We start from the raw sequence: 21,681 nt of genomic DNA, 5'->3' as shown, positions 1-21,681 counted from the left end.
AATGGTGGATCAACTCTTGCCTTCTGTGCACTCAAAACCATCACTCCCCTGGTAGACAAGTTCAAGGCCACTCAGGTTAAAAAGAATCTCAGTTGCACCGCAGGATACTCTTGCTGTGACACTAAATATTGTTTATTTTAAAGTCTCAGCCCTTCAGTGTGTACATATGGTCAGGCACACATAAGCACTTCTGAATACCCGAGTATAATGGTGTTTCAGAAAAACTGGCTGCTCAAATCAAAGCATTTATGAAAATGAACAAACCGTGAGTCAAGTTATATTTTTTCCTCCCTTTCTTTTCATAGAATACCCTTTAAACTCTTTTAGAAATTAAAAATTTTTTTGATACTGGGTCTTGCAATATACTCTGGACTAGCCTTCAATTCTTGATCCTACTGTCCCAGTCTCCAATGCTCAGATTGCAGAAAAGTGTGAGTATGACTGATTTTATTTATTTATTTTGGGTTTTTCAAGACAGGGTTTTTCTGTGTAATAGCTCTGGCTGTCCTAGAACTCGCTTTGTAGACCAGGTTGGCCATGAACTCACAGATATTCACCTGCCTTTGCCTTCCAAGGGCTGTGCCACCACTACCTGGCTATCACCGATCTGTCTGTCTGTCTGTCTATCTATCTATCTATCATCTATCCATCATCTATCTATCTATCTATCTATCTATCTATCTATCTATCTATCTATCTATCTATCTATCTATCTATCTATCCTATTTTCATATATACTGTTTTTAATGGCAAACAGATCAGAATTATTCTGCTTGCCCAATTAGTGCAATGCTCTGGGTTCAGTTCACAACACTCCCAAACAAAACATTCCAGGTTACTTTGACAGAATACTAGCAGGTGTGTAAGGTGGCTCATATTTTGTCATCTCAGCAACTGGGAGGCTGAAACAAGAGGATCTGAATTCAAGGTTCGCATGGGCTTTAGACAGCAAGATTCTGTCTAGAAAAAAAACAACAAAACAAAAACCAGAAAAGTAAAAAAGTGAGACTGTCACTTCAAAGCAAAATATGAAAATATATATCACTAATAAAATTCCAGCTTTCAGCCAGGCGGTGGTGACGCACGCCTTTAATCCCAGCACTCGGGAGGCAGAGGCAGGCGGATCTCTGTGAGTTCGAGGCCAGCCTGATCTACAAGAGCTAGTTCCAGGAAAGGCTCCAAAGCTACAGAAAAACCCTGTCTCCAAAAACCAAAATAAATAAATAAATAAATAAATAAATAAATAAATAAATAAATCTAGCTTTCAAAAGAAAACTAGAATCCTGTCCACTACATTAACACCTGAAGAGTTCTAACAAAATGTGATCATTTGATAGTCTATAACAAAATACGTCAACATCAGAAGAACCACATAACACAGCCATTAATTTCCAAATGAACTGTGATTGATGCTACAGTCAGGCGGAGTGTACACTCTCCATTTAAAATGTAAGGTGCGCCGAGAAGATTTCAATGCAGCAGAGTGAGAAGAACACAGTGGTCCACACTTCCAATTCCACTCCACAACCCACCCTTTAAAAACCACCATCTGCCCCACATTGGTGTGATAAGGAAGACTGCCCATGCTTACCTAAGGAAGCTATTAGAATATTCTCTTTCCAACTACAAATGAGTATGATATGACTTTCCTTCTTAAATCAAAATATAATAGAGAAACAGATTAAATGTAGAGGTTTATATTAATTTCATTATTATATTAATTTCATTAATTAGCAATCAAGCTATTTTGTATTGTTACTTCAGTGCCCAGTGACAGATGAATGGAAAAATGTGCATGGAATGTATTTATTATTATTTGATAACCATATTAATCCTTTAAAACTGTTCCACTTTTCATTTTATATGGTTAACTATGGGTAGATATAATCGACAAAAACTAAATTAATGTTCCTTGGTTTTCAGCCATTTTTGAAAGGTAAAGGGGGTCCCGATATTAAAAAGTTAGAGAAGAGAACTATCTGTCTTATAATGGAAATTTATTCTCTCTTCTTGCTTTTCTAAGTGAAGATCTTCATTTCCAGGTACAGCTTCATTTGACAGCTATACCACTTTCAGCCAGGAGACCAGAAATACAACAAATCCAGCCCAAAGAATGACCACAGTCATCACAGAACTCTTCAGAATTACTATTGTCCCCAGGGTGCACAGCAGCTGCAAGGCCTAAGGAACACAAAGATCCACGCAGATGAGTGGCAAAGCACAATAGAAAACTAGGAAAAGCAGAAATGCTGATGGTTTAAAGTAGTTTAGTGCACCTCTATAAAAATCACCAAGTTTTTTTTTTTCTGTTGAAGTCTCACTTGAAATTTCAGTGTAGGGCAGATTTGACAGTGGAAGAAGTGGAGGCATTGTTTCCGAAAAACCGGCATATCCGTGCGAAGAATTTAATTCCCTCACCATTTTGCTACTGGTCTGTAGCAAAGGGGTGTGGTTAGAGCTGCGCTAGGAAGCAAGTTAAAGCAGCAGCCTAGGCTGCCCCAAACGGTGTCCAAGCAACAATTCTGGGCCATGTCAATTTGCCAGGGTAAGAGGCCGAATGTTTTATGGTAAGGAAGAAAATAAAAATGAAGTTAGAAAGCAAGGACGGAAACAAGTATCAAAATCACAATCGTCCCGGGTGCATATTAAACGCCCGGAACGCTAACATATGCAAGAGGTGCATATATATGCATGGAAATGGTTTATTCCCGAGTCCACAGCTGCGGCACTTTCTCACGTCTGCAGTTCGGAAGGGAACGTCGCGCTGTCTCTTGGTATTTATTTTGGGTTGGGTCTGTGAACCACCATTCTCACAGACTGCGGCTGAAGCAATCCCAAACAAAGGGGAAAGGATGGCCTTCTGAGGGAGGCGGGGAGGGAAAGGTGGCCTCAGGTTGCCGTGCCAGGTGTCCCCACGGGGTCCACCAAGCAGGCAGCGGGAAAGGACAGTCCCAGGAGCATCGCAGAGGTGCGGCAGGGCTGCAGCAGGCCCCAAGGCATTCGCGGACAGACGACCCCACCCTGCCCACGGTCAAGGTTAACCTGCCCACTAGAGTACCTGTGGAGGCCTCGCACAGCCGAAAGGCACAGGGTGATCATGGGCACGCCGGGGGGCCGGCAGCAGCGGGCGCGTAGTCCTCCGGTCTGTGGTTGCGGGAGGCGGGCGGTGGAGTCTACGGGGCCCGGGAGCCGAGAGTGGGCCTAGCCGCGGAGACCAGAGCTCAAGACGCCGCGGCCAGCCGTGCCAGCGCCCTCCCACGTGCTGCAGCCCCACGCCTGCGCCCGCGGCCCCGCCCCTCGGGCCGCCCCGCATCCGGCTCCGCCCCCGGACCGGGCCCGCCTGTCGCTCCGCCTCTCTCCCTGTCCCGCCCCCACCCCCACCCACTTCGTGCCCTGCTCCGCCCCAGGGGCGGATCCAGCAGGACCCAGGGTCGGAGAGCCTAGCGAGCAGCCGGGTGGGCTGAGGGGGCGGCGGCGGTGTAGGAGCCGGGGAAGTTTGGGAGACGCGGCCAGTTCTGCCATCCAGAGCGCCGCTCAAGCCCCGAGGACCGCGGGGGCAAGTCGCCCCGCTTCCCGACGACCCCGGACCTGCAGCCGTCGTCTCGTGTCCTTTTGCCTGGTAAGGGGCTTCTATCTGGAAAGGGTGCGTCTCCTGCAGCCCCAGATGGAGGCCTGGACCGCGCACCCCGTGCAAACCCGGTCTGGGCTGAAGCAAAGCCGGGGTGCAGCGGGGAGAGAACCATGGAGTGGGAGATGGATGTGATTGGAGATGTAGGAGAGGAAGCTTGGAGGAGGTTGGACAGCTCCCCCAGCCCCCCACTCTGTTTTCCCCTTCTGCCCCCCCCCCCTTCTGCCCCCGGGCCTTAGTCAGAACGTGTAATAACCTCTCTGGCCTAGAGACTGGGCTCGGCTTTAAAAGAAGTACAAAGCCAATAAACATCCTAGCGGCCGGTACCACACCCTGGCTGTGAATTAGGGATCCCTGGGAGCAGATTGCTGATGCGATTTAGTGGAAATAAGCCATTAATGCCGCCTGGCCCTGCGCCACTGTTTGGATGCATAGTATTCCATGTGAATGAACGGGGCCAGGAGCTTCCAGCTTGTCCACGAGAGCACAGCTACTGCAAGCAGGGCAGGTCGGTTTGTAGTATCTGTCGGTTTAGACGGTGATTTCTGAGCAGTGTGTTGATTAAATAGGAACGCCGTTTATTAACAATACCACTCAGTGGTTGAACAACCTTTCCACAGAGCCCGATCATCAGCAAATAACCTACAAAAGTAGTGGAGTGTAAATTATTGATACATTATAAAAAGAAACATCTCTTGGAATAAAGGAAGATGCTCTCGTCTTCTGAGTCAGCAGTACTAAATCTCCCTCAATTAAAAGTGAGGCCTTTCAAGGATGGTTCTCCCTGGGTCTGCACTCCTCACTCCTATACTTTCTTGTATCTGTATCATAGACATTGTTAAAACAGAGTGAGTTCTAAGCTTTGCTACACTTGTTTTGAAAACATGTCTTTTCACCGAGGCAAGCCTCAACACGGTTTAAAAGTGCTGGGTTTGAATGAGCGTGTGGAATACATTACTGTAACAACTTTTGCTTTCTTGACACTTTAAAGAGAGAAGAGAGCAAGGTAATGAATATTTTTATTTTTAATGCTTTTAACATAGCATATGACCGTTGATATTTTCTTTGTCTTTTTTCAGCAAGGAGGTATTTAAGCATCTAAAATGTCATCGGTCAAGCCTCTAGTTTATGCAGTTATTCGTTTCTTGCGGGAACAAAGTCAGATGGATGCATATACTTCTGATGAACAAGAAAGTTTGGAAGGTAGGTACCAGTTCTTTGTGTTCGTGTTGTAATTATAAAGAAAGATTAAAATAGCCAAGTTTATGATTTTTAATAACAAAATCAGAATATTTTGTTGAGAGACTTAACTAGATGTGTTATTTCCATTTTCCGAGACTTGTTTTAACTAATAAAAATAGGACTGTTGCTTGTTTACTGAAAAATTACTGTCAGAAGCATTCCATTAATATTCTAGGGACATTTTTCTTCAGGGGAACTAGGTTAACATTGTTCCCACTTAACGGGATGAGGAAATGAGATCAGATGATTTAAGTAACAGAACAGTTACTATGTAACAAAGCTGAGGTTTAAATCCCAGTTCATAGTTCAAAGATTGTCCCCTCCCCTCATTTTTCTAATAAGCAGAGGATCTCATTCAGAAGAACACTTGAAAATACCTTAGTCATTGCTATAGCACTGTGAAAGAAATCTAAGTAATTATACCATGTCAGAGCGCTAGCAAATGCTACTTTGGGAAATGAGAGGATTTTGCCCCTGTTTTATGTGAGCTTTCAATCTTGGATTCAGCAGCCTGTGGATCTGATCGGGTTTGGAGAAGCACATGTATTTCCTTGATACCATCTTTGTGCTTCATGTTTATGCATTGTGAAATGTAAATTTCGTATAGCTATAAGAAGATAGAATGATGCAGACCAATGGCCTGGTGAACGTTCAGTAAGCCTATGCGAGGACTTAATTGTTGCAATGAGAGCTCATTGGGGAAGAGCTTAATAAACAGCAGCGCCGTTTGAATTTCCCGTCTCCGAGCTGCTCTTCCTGGAGAGGGGACTCGCCTATTAATTCTGAGTACTTTCTTTGTAGATTTGCTTTAAGTAGGTGCAAATCAAAGTTGGGCATTTGTTCTAACTCGTCTGGTGAAATAAAGTCTTTCCAGGTGGCAGTGAGAGGAGCAGGTGAGGCACAGTGGGAGAACTTAGCAATTAGCCCGTTTAATACTAAGGACTTTGTGTCCTCCCTGACAGTCAGACCGTGTGAAGATGAAGGTAGTTTGGCTGTCAGAGGAAAGTCTTGGCTGTCGTTGCTCCGTGGCAACAGAGGAAGGCAATCATGTAACAAGAGATATATTTTTTTTCTAATCTAAGGCGGTATGGTGTTTTTATGAAGCAGAAAGGGAATCGAGAGTATTTAAAAAACCAAGATGTTGTGCCCTATTTTTAGAATGGCATTCAGCCAAAAATATGTGCCTTCAGCTGTTTGTTATATATGGAGTCAGAAATGGTGCCAATTGTTTGTGACTGACCCCTATTTTTGACTCTGTGAGTCTAATTTAATTGAGCACGAAGTCATGTGGAGGTGTCTGCCCACCTTCTAGACATTTAGAAACGCCTCGGGAAAGGCTCTGCCGTTCTAGCTCCAGATTTACCACTGTCGTGGAGCTGTGTTTCATCAGCTTTGAGGTTTGTTACCAGATTATGTCATCCCCTCCTCCTAATCGTTGTCATCTCTGACATCTGCTTCACTTTTGATTGTTGCTGTTCCAGCACGCTGTCACCCTTGCAAGCTCTGCCCCCATCTTAGCTCTTTCCGCTCCTGAAAAGCTCCAGGACGATCCTTGCAGTTCTCTCCCACTGGGCTCTTGCGCTTTTCTCCTCCCCCTGATCTCAGCCACTTCACTATACACTAGGTCAATGTTTCTGAACTGAGGGTCATTTTGCAAAGTCTTTAGACATTTTTGAGTGTTACGACCTTTGGGGAGGCTGGTATCACTGGCATCTCGTGGGAAGAAGCCATCGATGAAGCTAAACACTCAACACTGCACGAGACAGGCCTTGATAACAGGGAATGATCCGATCTGAAGTGTTGGGTGATGAGATGCAGAGCCCTTTCCTAGACTGCACAATTTCATTCCCAAATTGTGCTCCACCAGCAAGCTCTGTCTTAAGCATTTTACTTCCTGGCTTCTACTGTCTGTTTCTTGCACACTCCGTCTAATATCCATATCTCAACAATTCCTTCACCAACCCCTCCAATCTGTTGATCCCATACTTTTCCCTACCTCTTTCTTACTTGTTAACCCTGTGGCAGATCATTATGATATTTTCTTGTATTCTTTCTCCTGTCCTGAAAAGTCAAACCTTAATTTTTAATTTTCTACCTACTCAGTGTCTATATCCATTTGACTATAAATTAATGGACCAGAATGTACAGTTTTGTTGACTGACTATATTAATTCTTGACTGCAACCTTTTAGTGCTGCTGGGTGACCAGGGTATTTATTTGTTCCTCACTCATTCATCTACTTATTCATCCGTTCTATTATCCTAGATAGTCATTCTAATAATCTCATTCATCTTCTGAGATGCCAGACTTCCATTTCAGTCTTTACCCTTAGATGCTTCTCCCACTGTAAACAAACAAACAGAAAAAAAGAAATGATAAGAAAACAGCATCTACCAACTTCCACACTCCTTATATTCACTCACTGACAAGACCCACAGGCTTTGCTTATCTGCCTGCCTATTACCGTAGGTGGTATTCCTTTCTCAGAGAAATCTCTCGACTGGCACATTGTGTCCCATCCCATCTCACCAGCTAGGATTTTACTGTAGATTCTCTACCCTTTTGTCCTACATCTTCAAATTTTCATCTGCTGGATCATTTTCATCCAATCATAAATGTACCAATAGTTCCCCTTTCGTTATGAAAAAAAAAACACAGAAAAGAAAATTGAATAGGGCTGGAGAGATGACTCAGTGCTTAAGAATGCTTGCTGTACTTCTAGAGGATCTGGGTTAGCTCCCAGCCCGTACTGAGCGGTTCACTCCCACCAATAGCCCTAGTTTCTGGGAGATCTGAAACCCCCTTCTGGTCCCGGAGGGCATCCTGTTTACAATAGGCACACACACATACATACACATACACACACACACAAGTGAAAATAAGAGAGTTAGCTCAGCAGTTTAGAGCACTGGTGTTCTTCCAGAGGACCTGAGTTCAATCCCGAGCACCCACACAGCGGCTCACAACTGTCTCTAGCTCTTTTGACCTGTGAAGGCACTATGTGCACATATGGTGCACTGTCAAGTATACATACAGCCTAAACTCCCAAATGCATACAATAAAAATAATATCCTAACATGGATATTCTTGTCATTGTACCCAGTCCCTCTTATCTGATTTTATTGTCTTCCTTTGCAACAAAACCGTTTGAAATTGTTATCTATACTTACTTTCTCCAATTCTTCTATTTCTTAATTTTAAGAATTTTCATCCTTTATCTCCATCCATTCTACTTTCATTAAGGGCAATAGTGTTTCTGTGTTTAGTCGAACAGTTCTTATTCTTTATCGGACTTAATTCCTTCCTTCATCTCATCTCACGTACTTCACTTATCTCATAGTCCCATGGTTAGTGTCTTGGCTCATTTTCTGCTCTTCCTCCCCATGGCTGAGTCCCTCTCCTGACCTGTGGTGTCTATAGTTGACCGCTTGGTTTTCTTCCTGTCACTCTCTTTACGCATTTTTTAAAAGATTTATTTATTTATTATGTATACAACATTTTGCTTCCATGTATACCCACACACCAGAAAAGGGCACCAGATCTCATTACAGATGGTTGTGAGCCATCATATGGTTGCTGGGAATTGAACTCACGACCTCTGGAAGAGCAGTCAGTGCTCTTAACCACTGAGCCATCTCTCCAGCCCCCTCTTTACTCATTTTTCTGGTGAGAGAATTTAACTTATTTGCCTGAGGTGCCCTGAATTTATAGGCTGACAGTTCTTAGAACTGAAACCCCAGTCCAGACCTTTCTTCTAAACCCAGACTTCTATATCCAGCTTCCCACCACATAGCTCCACTTGCAAGTCTAGTAGGCATCTCAAAATTACCATTGCCAAAACTGAACTCACAGTCCTCCCACCCAAAATCTGTTCTCTCCACCGCTTCCCTTTCTCAGAGAGAGCAGCTCCAGCACTCCCTTGCCTTAGCCAAGAACTTGGGCATTGTTCTAGGGTCTTGTTTTTCTCATACTCCACATCTAACTGTTAATAAACCTTCTTGCCTTCAAAAATCAGCCTGTCCTTTTTTTTTTTTTTTTAACCCAAGGTCTCTCATTGTATGCTCTGGCCAAAACTCACTCTATGGCTTAGGTTGGCTTCAAACTCATAGAGCTCCACTTGCTTCTGCATCCTGAGTGCTGGGATTAAAGGTGTGTGCCACCACCACACCAGGACTAAAAGTCTATACTTCCAAAATACATCTTGAGTCAGGGGCTAGGGAATATAATCCAGCCATAGAGGGGCCTTATGTGCCCCTCTGTGCACAACTCCCTAGTACTGCAAAAACCAAACAAACAAAACCATAAAATGAAATTTGAGTTTAACCACCTTTTACCACTTCCACTGGTATCTCCCCTGGTTGAAACTGCTTACTGCTTGTTCTACTATGATAACCCCTAAACTGGTCTTTCTTCACCGGTTCTGGCTCCTCAGATCATCCAAATTTGTCCTCTCTTAAGACTGTGGCAGATTCTGTTGCTCTCTATGCAGAATCTTGCCAGGACTCCTATTGTTTCTTCATCATTGTATAAAGGATCTATATAATCTGGACATATTGTCCACCTACCATTTCTCATTTGGTTTCAGCCAAATTAGCTTCCTTAGCGAGGAGGCCCTTGATCCTTGTGCCTGCAGGCTTTTGCTCTGGCTATTTCCTTGGCCTGGAATAGCCTCCCATCATCTGTACCTGCTGTAATGATAACACTTCCATCTCCTCCAAGTCTGCCAGATTTGTTTTTCAAGGAGGCCTGCCCTGAACTCTAAGTTAAATCTGCAGTCTGCATCCGGCTCAGCTCCCGCTTCCCACCTTCACCCCCCCACCCCGTCCTCCTTATTCTTGTTTCTTATTTATAGTCCTCTTCTTGTCCTCTGCTCTAAGAGGTTAAGGTTCTATTCTGTTTGATTCACTGGGATAGCAAGCTTCGAGAAAGGGGCCTGGCATGTGATAGGTGCTCCGTATGCATTTGTTGAATTGAATCCCATAATCCTGGGCTTGGACTTCTCTGGTCTTTTTCTTGGTTTCTAAGTTTATTGGGCAAAATACATCAACCCCTCCCCATCAAATGTTCCTGAAGAGAATCTATACCTGTCTGTTTAGCTCTGAAGTTCCATGGCCTGATTCATGGTTAATGGCTTGTTTTTGTCCTCTTGATCTATTTCTGTGTTTGTGAACTTATGTTTAAGTTTTGCTGTTTCAGTTTTGGTAACCGGATGATGGTCAGAAGAAACACTGTCTGCCCTAGATCTGATAATTTTAAATTTCCTTGGAAATTAAAATATGATTTTTACTGAAGACAAGGAAACCAACAGATTCCAATTGTTGACCATTGGAATTGTTGACTTGCCAGACTCTGTTAAAGTCAGAGAGGAATAAGATAGGCCTTGTCTTCAAGGAGATGGTCTAACATGAGATACCTGCATGCCAGGGCGTAAGACATAGAGCAATCTCTCTGGTAACAGAATTCTACAAAGCAGACGGCACAGTAAAGAATGCCATTCTGATCCAGGATGGAGGCTGCAAGAGTAAACAAATGCAAAGGCATACATCTTTATTATTGTAACTATGTGTCATGGCACCGAGAACAAATTTACTTGCAGTCCAATATTTTAAATGCATCTTCATCTGCTTGGGAGAAATAGCAAAGGAGAAAGCCACATTCTTATAGTTCTATCTACTGAGGAGGTGAAGGTATCAAAACACAGAAAGGAAAAGGCGATAGTCTAGGTAAATAGAGTATTTTCTCCCCAAGAGATATTTTGCTTCGTATTGCTTAAAACTTGGTGCTTTCTTCAGGCCCTCTCTAAGGAGAGCTTTTCTGTGACTGCCTAAAGTAATAGTATTTATGACCAGCTCCTTTCTCAAGACCACAATTAAAATATAAAGGAGCTTTTGCAAGTCTTTTAACATGTGGATGAATCTATTTAGTAGTGTGGGAAGGACAGGGGTTATTTTGGCCACTTGCTTAGTTTCTTTCCCAGCTGGAGCGCAATCAGAGGAAGAACCACTCTTGGCCCCTCAAGGGTCCTTGCAGAGAGGACAGAATACATCTCCTGACTGCCCCTGCCCTGGGCTGCTCAGCTGTGTGTATCCTTTGAGAGGGAGCCCACCTGGTTTTCTGTTTCTCTCTCTAGCCCGTCCTCAGCCTTCCTACCAGTCTTTTAGTTCTAAACAGTCATTTTCCTTCACTAAATCCTTGAAAGCCCTCTGTTTGCCAGTTGCACCGAGTCCCACTCTTTAAAAATGTCATTGAGGCTGCCTTGTGATCTGTTAAGTCTCTGATTCTTACATAATCTCCCTTCGTGTCTTTGCATCAGTCTGTACCTTGTACCCTGGCTGTACCAACCAGTTATTTTGTCCTCCACCAAAAATAGATGAGGCAACTGTCATCATTTCGCAGGCTATATATTTTGCTTTATAATATGGACAGTGATTTGTCCTGTTATGTTTATTGCTGTTCTTCTAGCACCTTGGAGCAGAACTTTACACATAGTAGGCACGTAATAAATTTGCTTACATGCATGAATATTTTAAAGCAGATCTATTTTTATGTTACTATGCCAGGATTAATATTTAGTCCCTGCTTTGGGCCAGGTATTATGTTTCTTTTACTAATTTTCATCAATTTGAAAATCTTGTTTTTCATATATAAAAGATATATAACACTTTAAGTTTGTTTAATGCACTGGTGGCTAATTAGGTATTAGTATTGGAATGTAAGGTGTTAATGATATGCTCTTCTTTCTGGTAGCCTTCAGCAAGAATATGATTTACTATGTATGTTCAGAAATTATATTCTAGCTAACTCTTACTGTTTAGTGAGAAATAATAAGAGACCACTGTCTTTCTCTGATAGCTCGTCTATAAATAGAAATCTCTATGCAGCTGGACCAATTAGTTCTCCTCCTGTTCTTTGGCCATAAACACTGATTTACCATAGATTATGTTCCTGTAAGGAAAAACAGAAGGTTCCTTTTTAAAGTTGCTAATCCCCCTGCCCTTGTTTTATTTCAAGTTGCAATTCAGTGCTTGGAGACAGTGTTTAAGATCAGTCCAGAAGATACACATCTAGCAGTTTCACAGCCTTTGACAGAGATGTTCACAAACTCCCTCTGTAAGGTATGTTGGCATTTTTTTTCTTCTCAATAGTATTTGTTGCAAGTATGATCCAGTTTTATCTTGGCCTATTTTTTTTTCTTTTTGGTTTCTTTGAGACGGTGTTTCTCCATGTAGTCCTGACTGTCCTCGACTACCCTGGAACTCATTCTGTAGACCAGACTGGCCTCGAACTCAGAGGTCCGCCTGCCTCTGCCTCCCAAGTGCTGGTATTAAAAGCATGCACCACCATCGCCCAGTTTATCATGGGCTTTTAAGCGTTGAGGGGATGTGTCTACCAATAATCAGCTTCTTCCGGGCTATTATCTAGGAACTAAACTGTACCTTGCTTATCATACTTTAGATGTGCATGTTAGTCACTATTCTCACAGTCTCGCCTTGCCTACCTAGAAGTCTTTCATAGTTTATTTTTAAATCTCCAAGGTCTGTGGTGCTGGAGAGATTGCTGAGCAGTTACGAACATATCCTGCTAGTGCAGGAGACCGGGGTTATGTTCCTAGCACCCACTTTGGGTGCTGCCCTTCTAGTGCTGAAGTTATTTGCAGGATGCAGTGTTTGGGAGTAATGCCGGCTCAGGACGTGTTAACTTCAGCTTTGAGTGGATGGTGCTGACGGTACATGTAGCTGCGTTCCCCCACACTCTGTTTCTAGAACTGTTGGCAAGAGATTCTTAGAGAATTTGATAGTTTTAGACTTAGAAGAGAATGATGCAGGTACGGGCTAACTCGCCACACAGATGAACTCATATGACAGGATAAGAGGCGTTGCCTATCTCTGTTCTTCCTTTTTGTCTTCACTTTGATTCATTAAGATGAACTGTTTGTCATTTCCACTGTGTCCAAGCTTGTTGCCTGCTGAGACACCCTGCTTCAGTTGCCAAATAAAACCATGACTGAAGCAGATCTTTATGCTCAGCTTCCCAAGGGCTATGCCTCAGACAGCACTTGAAATTCACTTGCTCTCAAGCTAGTGTCTCCACTGACTTAGTTCTGAAGTTCCACCACAGATTACCATGGTTACTGTCTCCCAGGAACATCCAGTTGACTTTTATACGCTCCTGGATAGAGCACTTCAGCTGGAACTCTCTTGTTGCACCTAACTGAGAGATTGGTTGTATACTCTTTAAACTGTGAATTGGTTGAGACTGACTCCCTGTGACATCTTCAGGATATTATTTGTGGTCGCATCATCCTTTAGTACTCAGGTCTACCCTTGGGACTTGATGCTCTACTCCTGTGCTTCTACTCAGCATAGGAAGTCTAAAGTGTGTCCAAAGCAGCTTTGACATCATAATGGTCAGCACTGACATCATAATGATTAGTTGACATCATTGTGATTAGCATTGACATAATTTTGATTAGCATTGACATCATTATGGTTAGCATTCATACCATTGTGATTAGCATTGACATCATTGTGATGAAAGAGTTTGTCTCATCAAATGTGGTTGAATGTGGTATTAGTCACTTTAATTTTACAATTTTGCTTTTTTTTCTTCCTGTCTCCTACTTCAGTTTATACATATACAAAATGGACTCGATGCTTTTATTTAAGTATTTAACAGTTGCCAACACATTTAATTTTCAGTGTAAAACTGTGATTTCATTTTTAAAAGTTAAGGAGTTGGAAAAGAAAATAAATTATAACCAATTTTCATTATGCATTTTTTCTGACCCAAATGATTCATTTTTTAAAAATATTTATTTATTTATTATATATACAATATTCTGTCTGTGTGTATGTCTGCAGGCCAGAAGAAGACACCAGACCTCATTACAGATGGTTGTGAGCCACCATGTGGTTGCTGGGAATTGAACTCAGGACCTTTGGAAGAGCAGGCAGTGCTCTTAACCACTGATCCATCTCTCCAGCCCCCAAATGATTCATTTTTTAAATTAATAAACCACATGGGTTTGTTGGGAGTTATGAAATGGAAAGCTAGAAGCAGATTCTGTAGAGCAATAGGCATGGTGTCTTGGAGTCAGAGTTAAGCAGTGACTACTCTGGAATGCTCGACTTTGCTTCTGCGTCTTTTTATCGCTCTATCATCTATCTATCTATTCATCATCTATCTATCTATCTATCTATCTATCTATCTATCTATCTATCTATCTATCTATCTATCTATCATCTATCCTTGTTGGTATTTTAATTTGTTTGTTTTGTTTTTCAAAACAGGGTTTTTCTGCATAACAGCCCTAGCTGTCTGGAACTAGCTCTTGTTGACCAGGTTGGCCTCGAACTCAGGGATCTGCCTGCCTCTGTCTCCCAAGTGCTGGGATTACAGGTGTGCGCCACCACCACCCAGCTCTGTGTCTTTTTAATTTAATATTTTATGTTTCATAGATAAGGGTTTTTGTTTGGTGTTTTTAAGTTTTATCTATTTGTGTATCTTTTTAGGTATGAGTGCTCTGTCTGCATGTGTGTCTGGATGTCAAAGGACCTCGGATCTCATTACAGATGGTTGTGAGCCACCGTGTAGTTGTGAGCCACCGTATAATTGTGAGCCACCGTGTAGTTGCTCAGGACCTCTGGAAGAGCAGCTGTGCTCTTAACCTCTGAGCCATCTCTCCAGTCCTGTTTGGTGTTTTTTGGTGTTGTTGTTGGTTTCTGTTGTTTGTTTTGTTTTTCTGTTTAGCCCTGGCTGTCCTGGAACTCACTCTGTATACCTGGTTGGCCCCAAACCTAGAGATCTGCCTGCCTCTGCCTCCCGAGTACTCAGATCAAAAGCATGCTCCACCACTGCCCTTTTCTTTTCTTTTTTTAAAAAGATGAAAGCCAAATTCTTTGTCAGTGATTTTGTACTTGTGAGTATTTGTCTCTAATTAGCAAAGTATATTTCCATGTTCAATTTATCACTTTCCTTGAAATTTTAGTCCAGACAAAGGGTTACCTTGTATTTTAAATGTAGTTTGTTGGCATAAAAGGTACAAATTATTTTTTCAATATTGTAGATTTAGAGTAAAGTTAAAAATTATGTAATTTGTAAAATGTCTTCCATAAATACGAAAATACAAAAGTTTCCATTGTCATAGTAGGCCTGAATGTTCTGTTTGCTTTTAGAAACTTTTGATTTGAAATTTATGCCCGAGAGGTTTGAGGAGGTGCTGGTGCAGAATTTCATATTGTTGCTCATCTTACCTATTATTTACTATTTGACTATTGTTTAAAACACTGACCAAACCGGAGACATATAAGGAAGAGACTGAAATGTTTATTTCCAAATATTAATACTGTTAACTTTTGGCATATACCTTCCCAGTCTTAGTGTATGGATGTATGTGTGCGCACATTTTTTATGTCTTTAAATAATCACATTATAGATGCCCTTTTATTGATAGACAGTAGGAAGATACATGTCTTAGGATAAAAACATTCTATTCCAGAAGTTTCTACTTCTATTCTTATTCTTTGTATATCAGTTCCACAATTTGTTCGTGAAATAGAATTTCTGGCTATGGGAAAAGCATTTGGCGGGGTAGGGTGGGGTTGAAAGCTGGACCTGTAATTCTAACGTAAAGGCAGGAGGATCACAGGTTAGATGCTCATCTGCGCTATCAAGTGGGCTCAGGGATGGCCTAGGCATCTTAGTGTGAAGGACCCTACCTCAAAGTAAAATGAAAGGGGCAAAACCAGCGTGCCGGCAGTGTAGCCCAGTGGTCATGCTCGTGTCTGGCATTGGTCGGATGACTTCTTGTGTAGTGAAAAAGAAGCACATTTTGATTTCGTTTCAGAATGACATCGTGCCCCTTTCAAACTCGGTGCCTGAAGATGTGGGGAAGGCCGATCAGTTGAAGGATGCAGGTAAATACTGCCCGCACTCTGGAGACAGCAGCTCTGAGGGGATAGTGCTGTGGTTTGTGCTGTCAGGACGGCACTGTCGTAAGCCCTGTGGCGCTTGTGGAGCAGATGTGAATGTGATGGGTAAGAGGCCTGGTGACGAAGAACGCCTTGTCAACACCAAGGCAACCAAGACGAGCCAATCTCTCATAAGCTTTGCCCAACAAGAACCTTATGGGCTATTTACCTCGAACTGCGTTTGCTATTTGACTCAAGCTCTTCTTTAATTTTAATCAAAAAGAGGTAATTAATTTTATGGGTAATTTTAACTTTCATATAATTAATGTTTTTAAGAAGATTTCTGAAATTTCTTCATGCTTGTATATGGCATTTGTTTTGTTTATTAACTAGCATATTTGGTTCCATCCTTGTTCTTCAATTTTTTTGTCATTTTAGGATTACATTATAAAATTCTGTTCTTTGGACAAGAGGATTAGTCTCTGTTTAATTTTGTTTCCTCTAAAAATGGTATTATCAGAAGGCCATGAAATCTTAAAGTACTATGACCTCATAATTTACACGTAAAATAAAAGCAACACCCAACACTCACTGCCACTTGAATTGTATTTCCCAATGCTTTTATATTTCAGCAATCCAGATACAAATATGTTTTTGATGCAATACTTTTTAACTGGAGCCGCTTCGTTTTTCTCCCACTCGGGTTTTGCCCTGTGTGAACACGGCAGTTATGCGGCGCAGCCCCTACCACCTTTTTATTGTGGCAGCCGGTTTGGCTCTGGTGTTAGCGTTCAGTACATAGCAAACTGAAATGTTATTTTTGTCCCTCATGCTGCTTGCTCTGTACAGCAGTCTTGGGAAATGGTAATCCCCGTGGAGGTTTTTGTTTGGTTTTGTTGGATGTAATGAGTGTTAGAAGGATGTGGCTAGAGGGAGGCCCGGTAGCATGAGACTCCAGCACAGCGGATGGAGAGAGAGGCTGGCTTCACCTTAACAAAAGCTTTCTGTTCTGTGTTTTCCCTGAGATAGGTCATCTATCAGACCAGCGAGAGGCCAAGGCAAAGTGAGAGCTGCTCTGTCTAGATTTTGTGACTTGTGTGAGAACAAATGGTCATGGGAAGTTGACAAGCATGGGATCATTCTAGACTGGCAGTGTCCCCTCCTGGAGCCTGGCTTTCAGATGTTTCGTGTGCTCTGGAAGAGCAGAAGGAAGCAGGAAGGGCCTGCGGCTGCCACCTCCTGATGGGGCTGCAAGAGTGAAGGAGACTGTTTGTAGGAGAACATCACATAACTATGAAGTGCCGGACCAGTGCTTTATTTTTCTGTCTGTCTGCAGATTTCTTTGAATCCTGAATTTGCATATCGACTGTCTTACAGATGGAAGCTTTCTAATCTTTAACATATGTTATTTACAGTGCTTGCATATATTTGTAATATCTATATACACGTTATAGTACCTACACATTGCAGCAAGGTTTTAATGCTGATGATGGCAAAATGCTACTCCAAGGCACAGAGGTCCAACAGTAACAGCAAAAGTCTCAACCAAGAGGAAGAAAGTTTTTGACAAGGAAATCAATTTAAATTCTCTGGGCCAGTGTGGTTAACTGTTTCTTAACCATAAAATTTTTGTTACCCTCTGAGATTTCTTAAAATGTTCTTGGCAGGCAGTAGTGGTGCACGCCTTTAATCCCAGCACTCAGGAGGCAGAGGCAGGCGGATCTCTGTGAATTCGAGGCCAGCCTGGTCTATAGAGCAAGTTCCAGGACAGCCAGGGCTACAAAGAGAAACTCTAGGGCCGGGCGGTGGTGGCGCATGCCTGTAATCCCAGCACTTGGGAGGCAGAGGCAGGCGGATCTCTGTGAGTTCGAGACCAGCCTGGTCTACAAGAGCTAGTTCCAGGACAGGCCCCAAAACCACAGAGAAACCTTGTCTCGAAAAATACCAAAAAAAAAAAGAAAAAAAAAAAAGAAAAACTCTATCTAAAAACAGACCAAAACAAAACAGAACAAAAAGTTCTTTATATTAATAACTTTTGTAGAAAACTGCCTCAAATTAGTTTATCAAAAATAAATTCCTTGAGATATTCATTGTATGAGTTGCTCCTTCACTCTGTTTATAACATTCAAAGATTTTACAGCCAAATCAATTATTAACCGTTTTTACCCATTAGCAGTTACTCAGGTACAGCAACTTTTGCTTACAGCTGAAGCTTAACCATTTGCCTTTCTTTAGCTCTCCCAGCTCCTGCTGTCTGCAGGCTTAGCTTACCCCACTTTCCTGTTAAAAGCAGCTAATGAAGAGAACACGATCATGGGCAGAAAACTGGGGAACCATAGAGGCTCTGAGACATCAATCCTTCATCCCCAGCTGTCGCGTTCTCAGTTTTAACCAGTGGTTCTTACCAAGACACTGGATACTGCACCCCTTCATGTGGTGCAGAAAGATAGTCACAGGAGATGCCGTATTTCACCAGTTAAATTACTGCCAACTGTATGTGCAATCGCTCGTCCCCAAAAGTCAGTAATCAGTAGGCTAGAGTGGCGTTTGAAATCCTCTCTAGAAATTAATCTCCTCCAATCTCTTTAAAATGACTTTATCCCCTTTAAAAAGGATATTATCCTCTAAAAACATGTTCGCACAATTGGTTTCACCAGCTTACTCTCAGCAGCCTTCCGAGCATGGCTGCCCAGAGGTGTGTGCATGTGTGTTGAAGGGAAGAGGGGAAGGTCGGGTCCAGCTAGAGGTGCCTAGGGAGAAAGGAATGCAGCCAGCTCTAAAGAGGAGTGGAATGAAGAAGGAGAGAATACATAGCCATGACTTAGTCGTGATGCTTGCCTTTCCTCCTACCTACTGGTTTTTGTAAGTTATGCAAGCATTCATCCCCATGACTTCACGTTGTCTAAATGATCCAAACACCGTGACACCACGAACAGTAGCCCTATGGTATGAGATAAAATTGACCCCAGTGTGAATGAAAACCACCGTGTGTGCCTTTCATGCTGCTGTAGTGTGTATGGTTGAAACGTATCTGTCAGACTACGCTTTTTGATACTTTGTGCTTACCATACCTCTCATTGATCTGATTGCAGGCAATAACCACATGAAAGAGGAAAATTACACTGCCGCAGTGGATTGTTACACACAGGCGATAGAACTGGATCCCAATAATGCGGTTTATTACTGCAACAGGTAACACTGGGATTCACAGCCCTGAAAGGCAGATGCCACATATGTTTGTTTAGAAAAATTTGGAAGTACGGAAATATAAGCTGAAAGAGAAAAAATATAAAGCCATTTAGCTTCATTCAGAGGCCACCAGACTTAATTTTCTTTTAGAATATTTTGTTTTATAGGAATGCAGTCAATTTGAGATTCTACTTTGTTCACTGGACATGCAATAATTATGTCTTTTTTTTTGAGATGGGGTCTCATGCAGCTCAGATTATCTAGCACTTCCTGTGTAGCTGATAATAGCTTCAAACTCTGGTCCTCCTGCCTCAACTTCCGGAATTCTGGAATAAATCTACCACACCCTGTTTATGTGGTACTGGAAATTGAGCAGGATTTTGTGCACTTTGGGCAAAGACTGTACCAACTGCTCTCCATGTCCTAATGCATCCTAAGTCTTTGAAATTCTTCACAAGCATTATGTAAATCGTCATTGTTACCCTTTATTCTCATTTGCAATTCCAGCGCCTATAGCTGGGGCTAGCAAGCCAGCTTTTAGTGCCCTATTTGAATGACTAGATAGAATGTATCTTTTATTTAACCTTTTACCTACTGTGGGCTCTAAGGTTATTTCCAGTTTTTCTAGTGTCATCTAGATTCAGTGAACATCTGTGTTTCTCATTTTCTTTCTGGACCTTAGATATATTCATAAAAATGTATTTGTTTGTTTTACCAGTTCCGAACTTTAAAAAAATTGAAACTAACTGAAAAAGTGTCCTAACTTCTTTTGTTCCCTCCCCTAGGGATATGTCTCTTTTTTTCATGTTCTTTATGAAAATTAGGTTCCATAATTTTTAGTTATCACTATTTTAATAATGTTTTCATATAAATTATTGTATTTTATATTTACTGGGTAGTCAGGCAGGGCATTTTTTAAGATGTTGATTATGTGTGGTTAGGGTTCTTTTAAACTTTCTTATTATTTTAATTATTATTGTGTGTGGGTAATATGTGTATGTATGAGAGACTAAGGATGCACACATGAATGTTGAGGTCAAAGGCCAGCTTCCAGGAACTTGTTCTCTCCTTCCCATGTGGTTCCTGTGATTGTATTCAGGTTCAGTGGTTGCACAGTTGCTCTTCTGTGCTGAGCCATCTCAGTTTTTAATGTTTTAAAATTTTTATTTTGTATGTATGTGTGTGTGTATGTGTGTGTGTATGTGTGTCTTAGTTCAGATTTTTATTGTTATGAAAAGACACTATGACCACAACAATTCTTGTAAAGAAAACATTTACTTAGAGTGGCTTGCTTACCGTTTCAGAGGTTCAGTCCAATTATGATCATGAAGGGGAGCATGGCACATGCAGGCAGATGTGGTGCTGGAGCCGAGAGTGCTATGTCTTGCAGGCAACAGGAAGTTGACTGATAGTCACACTGAGAAAAACATGAGCAAAAGAGACCTCCAAGCCTGCCCCCACAGTGATACACTTCCTCCAACAAGGCTTCATCCCCAGTAGTGCCACTCTCTTTGGGAGCTATTTTCTTTCAAACCACAGCAGTGTGTGTCAGTGTGCCTGTGCTTGTGTGTACATGCACTCATGTGTGGAACTCAGAGTTAACTTCGGGTTTCTTCCTCTATTGCCCCCTAACCTATATTGAGAGTCTCTCACTGAATCTAAAGCTCACAGATATTGCTACATTGTTTGACCAGCTCACCCAAGACTTGCCTATCTCTACCACTCAGTGTTGAGTTGGCAGGTGTTTGCTGCCACACCTGGGTTATTCATTGGTGCTAGGATCTGGGAAAGAGGGAGAGTGCAACTTTTATTGCAGATTCTTCATTGGCATGGGCTTCAAATGATCTCTTCTTGTAAATGCCCACTTTGCCTTTGGATTGTACATTTCAAGGATTTTTCTGACTTTAATTTTTGAACACTATAACACATCTGCTAAAACAAAAATAAAATAACAAACAAACAAATAAAATAGGACATCAGTATTTAGGATGTGCTGATCTCTGTGAGCTGGAGTCCATCCTGGTCTACATAATGAATTTCAGGTCAGCTCAGATATACATAGTGAGACCCTGTCTCAAAAAACGAAACCAAACTAAAAAGCACCAAAATTATTTTAGGGAGATATAGGTGTAGAATTATTGCTTATGTCATTTCTTTAGTAGTTTTGCTTTTAAAATTTATGTATTTGTATGTTTTATGTATGTTAACACCCTGCTCTCTTGCACACCAGAAGAGAGCATCAGATCACACTGCAAATGGTTGTGAGCCACCATGTGGGTGCTGGGAATTGAACTCAGGACTTCGGAAGAGCAGCCAGTGCTCTTAACCTCTGTGCTATTTCTCCAACCCTCAGTTTTGCTTTTAATGCTTAGAAGAAGGCTAGCATTGTTTGCACAGAAGATTGATGAGCCTCTCCGCCAAGTAGTAATGAAGTCACTTTTGAGTGCACACTTTGAGCATGCTTTTGTACACTCCTGTAATCCCAGAGCTCAGGAATATCATAAGTTTGAGTCCAGCCTGGGCTGCACAGTGTAACCCTGTGTCAAAAAAGAAAAGGAGGAGGAAAGGAAGACATTCTGTTGCATGAACTTCTGCTTTTTTTCTTTTCTTTTCTTTTTTTTTTTTTTTTTGGTTTTTTCGAGACAGGGTTTCTCTGTGGTTTTGGAGCCTGTCCTGGAACTAGCTCTTGTAGACCAGGCTGGTCTTGAACTC

At 42.0% G+C, this 21,681-nt stretch overlaps 2 protein-coding genes across 2 annotated transcripts in view; one reads left to right on the top strand and one right to left on the bottom strand.

Moving 5' to 3' along the window:
• Nln (neurolysin) overlaps positions 1–3,293 on the bottom strand; it is an 89,228-nt gene extending 85,935 nt beyond the window's left edge. Inside the window, exon 1 of the mRNA XM_075976159.1 lies at positions 3,059–3,293. Coding sequence (XP_075832274.1) covers positions 3,059–3,099 — 41 coding nt within the window. The 5' untranslated portion in view covers positions 3,100–3,293. The remainder of the gene's footprint in view (positions 1–3,058) is intronic.
• Positions 3,294–3,395: 102 nt separating this feature from the next.
• The window catches only part of Sgtb (small glutamine rich tetratricopeptide repeat co-chaperone beta), a 36,607-nt gene continuing 18,321 nt past the window's right edge, over positions 3,396–21,681 (top strand). Inside the window, exons 1-5 of the mRNA XM_075976144.1 lie at positions 3,396–3,619; positions 4,708–4,831; positions 11,882–11,985; positions 15,717–15,786; positions 18,873–18,972. Of these exons, the coding sequence (XP_075832259.1) occupies positions 4,732–4,831; positions 11,882–11,985; positions 15,717–15,786; positions 18,873–18,972 (374 nt within the window). The 5' untranslated portion in view covers positions 3,396–3,619; positions 4,708–4,731. The remainder of the gene's footprint in view (positions 3,620–4,707; positions 4,832–11,881; positions 11,986–15,716; positions 15,787–18,872; positions 18,973–21,681) is intronic.

Source organism: Microtus pennsylvanicus, chromosome 6 (assembly GCF_037038515.1).
Source record: "Microtus pennsylvanicus isolate mMicPen1 chromosome 6, mMicPen1.hap1, whole genome shotgun sequence".
In the NCBI taxonomy this organism is placed as follows: Eukaryota; Metazoa; Chordata; class Mammalia; order Rodentia; family Cricetidae; genus Microtus; species Microtus pennsylvanicus.
This window is presented reverse-complemented; position numbering and strand designations above follow the sequence as displayed.